General features: G+C 42.5%; 1 protein-coding gene across 1 annotated transcript; it reads left to right on the plus strand.

Moving 5' to 3' along the window:
• Positions 1-4,013: 4,013 nt before the first annotated feature.
• Positions 4,014-7,237, plus strand: LOC119420870 (protein ABHD15). Its single transcript, XM_037688291.1, is given in 6 exon segments — positions 4,014-4,551; positions 4,554-4,620; positions 4,622-4,709; positions 6,246-6,475; positions 6,558-7,193; positions 7,195-7,237. Coding segments are annotated over 6 exon segments (1,602 nt in total).
• Positions 7,238-9,115: the final 1,878 nt, after the last annotated feature.

The following is a 9,115-nucleotide window of genomic DNA, read 5'->3' on the forward strand; positions in this document are numbered from 1 at the left end:
TTGTCTGTAATCATAGTATAAAAATTACTTACCTAGATTGTGTCCATCAGCCTATGTACCTGTGTGCGAGTGTTTTTTATTTTTTCTAATTTTTTTTTATCAGCATCTATGTATGACGGTCCATTTCAGGTGGAGTCATACTGAACTTGTTCTACCGGTTTATAAAATTATGACCTTTGTTTACAACTTCACATCTTATTGTATTAATGTTTTATTTCAAATTTAGAAGGAAAATTGGTGTTTTGTTAAAATGCTTACTAGAAGGCCCTGGGTTCAACCCCTGGTTTAGATCTGGGGTCTTTCAGCGTGGAGTTTGCATGACCTACTCATGTTTACGTAGGTTTTCTCCTACAGTCCATAAACATGCATGTTTAGGCTGCCTTCAGGCCCAGGCCGTCCGTGTGATCTGTGATCTCAAAGGCAATCGCCTGGTTAAATTAAAGTTAATTAAAAAAATAGTATGTAATTTTTTACTGACATTATCATCTTACAAACCAAAACTGACTTTATGTTTTTTTCTCTAAAACCACAGGAAACCTGACTACATACTTTTCATTCTTAAAATTAGTCGACAATCTTTGTTTCATAATTGCACTGATAGGGAGCAGAAAGAAACAGACTGATGTTTTAGTTTTTGGACCTGAGCATCTTAGGAATACATTTTTCAGTCTTCTGCTCTCCTTGGATGGCTTTAATCTGGCCTTCAGCTCTAATGTTAAAAATCTCGGTGTTATTTTCCATCAGGACGTGTCTTTTATCCCATCCATTATTTTTTACCCGCTTCTTCCATTTTGGGTCACGGGGGTCGCCGGTGCCCATGTCCAGCAATCACTGTGCGAGGGGCGGGGTACACCCTGGACTGGTCGCAAGTCCATCACAGGGTCTGCCTTTTATCCCCCACATTAAAAACGTTACTAGAACTGCCTTCTTCCACCTGCTGATATCGCTAAATTTAGAATCATCTAAAAATGATGCAGAAAAACTGGTTCATGCATTTGTCACGTCTAGACTGGATTATTGCAATGGTTTATTATCTGGGTGTCCAAATAGTTCTTTAAAAAGTCTTCATTTGATCCAAAATACTGCTGTCAGAGTCTTAACTGGAGTTAGTGGGAGAGATCATATCTCTCCAGTTTTAGTTTCTTTCCACTGGCTGCCTGTCAAATCCAGAATAGAATTCAAAATCCTACTTCTAACCTACAAAGCTCTCAACAACCTAGCTCCATCTTATTTTCGAGCTCTTATTGTTCCATATTTTCCTAACAGAGAACTTCGCTCTCAGACTGCAAGCTATCTCATGATCCCTAGATTTTCCAATATCAGAATGGGAGGGAGATCTTTCAGTTCTCAGGCTCCTCTCTTGTGGAACCAACTTCCAGTTTCTGCCCATGAGGCTGACGCATTGTCCAGTTTTAAGACTGGACTTTAGACTATTCTTTTTGATAAATCCTATAGTTAGGGTTGGCTTGTTATGCTGCCTCAAGCTTAGATTACTGGAGGACAAATTGACCTCATTTCCTTAAATGAATTGTTAAAATTTAATAGTTTTCATTTGATATTATTTCTATCTTAACATGTGATTCTTGACCTGCCATTGTGTATCTGTTCCTATCAAATCCAGCTGGTCGAAGCAGATGGCTACTTGTCCTGAGTCTGGTTCTGCTAAAGGTTTCTTCCTCATGAGGGAGTTTTTCCTTTCCACTGTCACCTTCATGCTTGCTCAAGATGAGAGTTCTGTAATGGAGTTAAATTCAAAGCAGTCTGCTCCTGAGATAAATAATGTTATTAACTTACTTTCTAGTAAGTTCTAGATGCTGATGGCTTTGGGCAGGAAGGATCTCTTGTAGCAGTCTGTCCCACAGTGGATCTGAAGAAACTGGCTGCAGATGCCCATCAGTCCACCCAGACCCAGCAGACCTCGCCGTCCTCTTGGGCAGTAGGACTGCCTGAATGCTGGGCAGAACTCCTCCCCGAGCAATGGCCATTTCTCCCAGCAGCCTGCTGAGCTTCTCGTCGCTGTAGACTTAACTGCAGGTGCCGGGGGACGATCTCAGTCCTCTCGCTGTCACAAGCTGCGTTTCCCACTACCTCCAAGATCTCTGTAGTGATCGAGCACCGCCACCAGGTAGACAAAGATGCATCCACGGTACCTCCTTTTCAACTAATTTAGGAGTTGGAGCTGTAGTTGAGGTATTTTTGAGCTTTTGAGATGTTAATCAGCTGCTCACAGTTGTAGAAAACCACCTTGTTGTCATGGTTACTCATCATAACAAATGTCCAAAAGTAAAAAAGTTTTCAGTAAAAATCCTTCCAGTGGCACAGCATCCGATAGCAGCGAAAGTAATCATCCAGAAAAAGCCATTTATTGTACATCCAGAAAAAAAAGAGTAATTAAAGTTTTCAGAATATCATCCAAGATGTTGTTAGTACAGTCATCTCCAACTCTTCTGTGACAGGTTGCTCTGGTTGCTTCTCAACAGTCAAAGGTGGGTCAGTGCAGAAATTCACAGTAAACTAAAAGGACCCCTTTTGTTTAGAACATTTTTACCAAGAGTATTCATTTTGAACTACATCAGTGAGTATAATGTCCTGCTATGGTTCCAATGTTGGCGTTTTTATTTTGTTTTTGGAGTTTGGAACTGTGTTGGCCAGTTCCACCCAGTTACTCTGACTGTAGAAATCCTTTACAAATGTTATATAGACAAGATGAACACTGCCTGCTGCAACAAGTGATTGTATTCAAGGGTGAACATTTAATTTAACACTGTAAATACTCAAAAACGGTGATCATAGTTTGATTATAGTTAGCACTCATGTCCTACTGTAACTTTAGGAAGCTGGCTGTGCAACCACTTGTCTTAGCAGAAGAGGGCAGCAAAATAAAGTCGTACCACCCACCAGCCCCCAACAACCTGAAAAGGAAGAAGCAGGTAAAGATCATGGATGTATGTATGGATGGATGTATGGATGGATGTATGGATGACACTCTGTTAGCAAAATACCTCAAACATGAACCACTTGACAGAATTATGTGTGAAACTCTGAAAGGTATCATAGGGTGTGCATCACTACTTCTGGAGTCAATCCAGTTCAAGTTGGCTTCCACAGAGCGGATCTTAGCCAGCACAGAAGTGGCTACAACTTAGTTTACAGATTTAGTTTACACTTGTTAAGCTAAGATTGGGCATGTATTTTTTTTTTAATTCAACCTTTATTTAGACAAGTAGTCTCATTGAGTCACAAGGACTCATTTTTAATACCTGTTTGGGAGCAGATGGTGGGGGTTAAGGGCCTTGCTCAAGGGCCCAGAGTGCCAGACAAATGAGGGTGGAGGTAGGTGTGGGTGTTTCACCTTTTCCTCCCACATTTTAATGTTGTATATATATATATATATATATATATATATATATATATATATATATATATATTCAGCTATGTATATATATATATATACACAGTATACAACTGTCTGCTGACATTTCAGTACAGTAGATTGATGATAAAATATGGTGTGACTTAATTTTATCTGCTCTGTTTTAAAAAATGACTTTTCCTTTGTTAAAAAGTCTAAAAAATTAAGGCGAGAACAATGACTTAGTCCAATGATTGTTTATAATTAAGTGATCATAAGATTGTAAATGCATGTTTTCACTGACTGCTCGGTCAACAAGTCCCATATCTGCTAGTAAATCATGTCAAGATTTCAAATTAAATCATGCATTTGAAACAAAATCATTGCCATTGATGTTAATGGAGGTGATTTATGGGGGTCTGTGTTTGCTTTGTTTGTAAATGATTGACGGAGGGAGGCAAAAAAGAAGATCATTTGCTCCAGTTCTCGTTTTTGTGCATCTTTATGAAAGATTGGGAACTTTTCTTCAAGTTCTCCTTTGATCTGTGTTTTATAAGAAGCTGGAGAAAGAAGGCCGTTCAGAACATCAACCAGTCAGACTGGAAGTAAAGAACATCAGGAGGGAAAATATCCAGGGACGACACGTTTTGTGCATTTCTGCATGGCATCGTTCGTATGGGACTGTTTGTTCTGTTTGCTCCCCTCCATCTGCTTTTTCCTGCTGCATGTGACTCTCCGCTGGCCCAGAGTGCACTGCTGGATGAGGCAGGCTGTCGGAGCTGCAGGATGGAGGCTGTGGGTCATTGTCTGTCTGATCCTGGAGCTGAAACCACTCAAAGATACAAGAACATGGGACAGGGAGGTCAAAACACAGGACACGAGCTCAGGTCAGACTTCAGATGAACCCAGGCTCATCTGCAAACCCACTGCTCTCGCCAAATATCTCCTGCAGAACTGTGGCTCTCTGGCAAAGTCAAAGCTGGCCTCCTGGCCCAGAGGAGACCCCCACCTTCAGACTGTGTCCAGCCAGCTGTGTGGACAATGTGAGGGCAACATACAGTTTACTAGAGACCACCTGTTATTGAAGGACGGGGGCGTTGTGGCTCTGGATTGGGCGGTGGGGACCACACTGGGTGCGGCAGTGGTGAAGAAGAGGTGGAAGGCACCGGGTTGCTTCACCTCAACACTTCCTGTCCTACTACTCAGTCCTGGGGAGGGATGAGACCTCACTTGAAGCTGCTTTGTCACCAGGCCATGAGGCAGGGCTTTACTGGTATTTCACCACAGAGGGACCGCGGGCTCGCCGCTGACCACAGCACGTCTCACGGAGTTTGGAGACTCGGCTGATTTGGAACAGGTTAGAAACACAAAGCGTTAATGAGTCTGTTGAGTGCGATGAAGCGCAAATGAACGAAAAGCCCAGCAATCCTTCAAGTGATGTTTATCACCCACCAGCTTTTGTGTCAGAGTTTTAAACACACAACGAGATGGGAAATAGACATTTTGTCAACCCTTAATATAACATTAGCTCATGCAATATTGAAAAAAAACTCACAATAGGTGTTAGCGCTGAAATATGTGCTGAGGATGACTCGACAACAGACTTTAGCTCAGTGTCTGCAAATCTGACTAAGTTGTAGCCATGTTTGTGTTAGCTAATGTCTAATAACTTTAATGGCCATCTTGATTCAGACTGATTTAAAAAAGAATGCAGTTGTGGATGTACAGCCAACGATTCCTTCCTCACAGGGCTTCATTTGTAAACCGATCAAATAGCAAATAGCAGGTGGGCAAAATTTTGAATAAATTAGATGTGATTTCCTGCATTTTGGTGTATTTTAACGGGTTGTTCAACATTTATATTTAACTACACTTGAAAACACTCTGCTTCTGTCAACCATGCCCCCCCCCCCGCCCACTTACTTGATGGGTCCGAGCCCGACTCTGTCCGTGCCTCCTACGTCTCCTGCCCATGTATGACAGCCGATTAGCTTGGCACTCACTCCCACCACTCTTTTAGGGGTGGAGATTTGTTAGACGTGGAAATGCTACTTGAAGAGGCAGATCGTATGCTCGTGGCTGTTGTGTTTAAAATGAGTGTTTATGTAATTATTTTCAGTTTGCATTTCCAATATAAGTTTTATTCATTCGAGGCGGTCATATTTGTTCATAACTTGATTATTGGTAGAATTACTGGATCCAAGCAAACAGTTACCGGAACGCACCCTGTCAAAATAAGATAGTTCCCGGATCCTTTTCCGGCTGGATCTGGCTCAGATTAAGCCCTGCTTTGCTGACAGACACACGTACAAACACACACAAGACATGAGCTAAAACATTATGTCTTATACGTTATGGTTCCGTTCTTGGACCATGTTGACCATGTTTCAGGTCTCTCTTGTAAATGAGTCCCCGAGGCTCAGTGGGACTAACCTGTATAAATAAAGAGTGAATGAATGAATTATATAAAATCAGAATGTTTTTTTTTTTTTCATTCAACCTTTATTTATACAGGTTAGTCTCACTGAGCCTCTGGGACTCAAGAGAGACTGTTTGAGACCTCAACACCATGAAACTTGACATTATAAATGCATCTGGGAGTATCTCGACGAACTTGTTTGCACACATCCTAAAAGGTGGACAATTATGTGTCTGTGTGCATGTGTGTTAGCAAAATATCTTATGAAACCTCAAAGTACGGTAATCATTGTTAACTTTTGGAGTCAACCCAATTCCAGATGGCTAATAAACAATAGAAAACAAAAATGGTTGTGACAAAACAACCTCAGTTTGGTGTGGTAGTAGCTGAGAGTCGTCCTCAACATGTACTTCTAGTGCTAACAACTTTTATTCTTTCCCGACAGTGGCATTTGTTTATGTCTCCTATTTTCAGGCAGTGTCCTATGTCCGCAGTCGCCACCCATCCTCTGTGCTGGTGGCAGACAGTGAGGGTTCTGGCTCAGGGGTCCTGCTGTCCTACCTGGGGGAGCATGGTTCCAGCACCTTCCTGACAGCAGCAGCAGCCGTCTCACCTGAGCTGCTGGACCAGCTGTGGTTTGAAGCAGCCATGCCTCCTGTTTACCGCTGGGCGGCGCTGTTTCACTGGAAAATGCATCTGAGCAGGTGAGAGAGAAAAGAAAGAAGAAAGTGTCCACACAGCAACACGAAACCTAAAGATGTGTTTCCTTCCACATGCTGGGGTAAGGTATGCAAGTTCCTTCAGGGGAGTCCTGGATGTGGACCGGGCCCTCAGCTGCTCCAACCTCAGAGACTTTGAAGAAGCTCTCTTCTGCTCTTCAGCCAAGCTCCATCAGTAAACTTATCCATCTCCAGAAAGCTCTGGGGCCTCCTCCCTGCAGGGCCTCATACCTACAGCGGTGTGGACGCTGGGCGAAAGAGCTCAAGCCAGGAGCTGGGAGAGCTACTGGGAGAGCTGCTGGGAGAGGAACGAACCTCTGAGAGGTGCAGACGAAGTGGCTGTCCCTGTGCTCTGTATCTGCAGCAGGGACGACCCTCTCCTCCCACCTGCCTCCATCCTGCCCATTTCCCTGTTCCTCAACAGCCCTTACTTCCTCCTGGTGCTGCCAGACAGAGGGGGGCACTGTGGGTTCACTCTGGAGGGGAGGGAGCAGGAGGATGAAAGTAACTGGAGTCACATTGTACTTCTGGAGTACTTCAGAGTAGTGGCTGAGTTCCTGAAAGAGGAAGAGAGGGAGAGGGCGAGCTGGAGAGGAGAAGTAAACAGTCAGAGGAGCCGGGTGAACGCTGTGGTACCCTCCTGCCGAAGGAGACCCACCATGACAAGGAGACCAAGGGTCCAGGTGATGGAGCAGAGCTGTGAGAGGGGGATGGAGCTTCACCTGGAGGAGGTCACACACACGTTGAGGAGCGAGGGATGGGGGAGGAGGACATCTGCAAAGGAATCATTTCAGGTCCATTTGTTTCTGAGATACAGTACGGAGCTGATTACAAGTGCTTTAAATGAATGACCATGTGGCAACGCAAGATGAGAACATCTTAAATTAATATTTTCATGAGTTGATGTGCAAAACTACCAACACTTGCTAATCATTTCAAACACAGATCCCTTTATATTTATTTGACATGTCGAGTCTTCAGAAGAAATATCTGTTGTACATTCAAGGTTTTACCTGCAAAGCGTTTTCAAGAAATTAGGGTGATGTTGGACATTATACGACCAGAACATTTTTAATATTTTCACTTTGTATTTGATGACATCAGCTGCTGCGGATTTACTGAACAGCTCGGGTCGTCGTTGTTTTCTTGTTGTGTTGCACAGTCTGGACAGGTAAACATGTTTTTCTTCTTTCGGCTGCTCCCTTCTTCAGGGGTCGCCACAGTGAGCTAACTCGCTCGAAGACTTGGTGATTATTTTTACTCTGGATGTCCTTCCTGACACAACCACAGACCACCGAGCTACCACAGCTTTCTGTGTGGAGCAGAGCGAACATCTGGTGCCCGGGGGAGCAGATGGTGGGGGTTAAGGGCCTTGCTCAAGGGCCCAGGGTGGAGGCAGGTGTGGGTGCTTCACCTATCTCACCCACATTTTGATGTTGTTGGCCTGGGGAGTCAAACCAGTGACCTGATCACAGGCTCGACTTCTCCAACCTCTGCTCCACCACTCCTCCAAAACAATCAAAACACCAAAGTTCATGCTCAATAATCCAGGTATAAAATCCAATAATGTTCAGGTCATCTGGATATTTTGTTTGTGGCTTCTCAGACTGAGGAAGTCCTTTGGATGAAGGAAAAAACGTCTCAGTAAAAAAAAAAAAAAAAAGCACACAAAGGATGTGACTGAACATTCATTGTTGGATATATAGAAGTTTTTAAATTGTAAAAAAAACAGATTTATCCCTAAAAAAATACAATTGTGACCAAAAACACCAAGTCATAAAAAATGTATGAACATTTTAACTGTTTGTGCAAAATGTGTAGTTTATTTCTAAGCTGCAGTTTCAAGGACCAATTACAATTTTTCTACTTTCTTTTGTAGTTTAGTTTTTTCCCAACCTTATACTAAATTCGAGATGAAATAAAATCTTGTGTAAATTTCTGGACAAATTATTTAGACGTTAACAAGCTGCAATGCGAGCGATTGTAGTCTTCCAGCACAAATTAGAAAAAGCACATTTTATATTCAACCCAACATCCTGTCAGTAAATAACTCCCTGAAAATAAACGAAAGGTACAAATACACGACCAGAGTAGAAACCTGTGCTCGAACTCAAATTGTGACGAATAAAAAACTTGCATGTTTTATTTTGTTTGTGTTTTTTTAAACCAACTCTTAAAGGCTTGTGTACAAAAACAATCACCACGAAACAAATATTAAAATTACTTTATTACAGATTACTCCTTTTATCCAGTAGCCCTCTTCCAACAAAAAATAGTAATTACAAACAAAATATTACATTTATCCTCTTAACTTTGCTTCGTAGCTTCTTTTATACACTTTAAATCACTTTTTCATCTGAAGGAATAGCTTCTTTTTTTCTGCTATGCAACATTCAGCATTTTGCACAATCTATACAGTTTATTACATTTAATACAGATCTCTGGACCAGGGAGAATAAAACAGCAAGTTTCACCAAAGGACATAAGGGAATGATGAAGATAAAAATACTGATAAACAGACTGTACAGAGACGTAACCCTGCCTCCCGCCTACGTTCAGCCTCCCCCGCCCATTCAGCGCACCGAGGGGGCATCACAGTAGACTCCTACATCTGGACAGCTACTT

This window comes from Nematolebias whitei, chromosome 14, assembly GCF_014905685.2.
Source record: "Nematolebias whitei isolate Nwh7 chromosome 14, NemWhi1, whole genome shotgun sequence".
Taxonomy (NCBI): domain Eukaryota; kingdom Metazoa; phylum Chordata; class Actinopteri; order Cyprinodontiformes; family Rivulidae; genus Nematolebias; species Nematolebias whitei.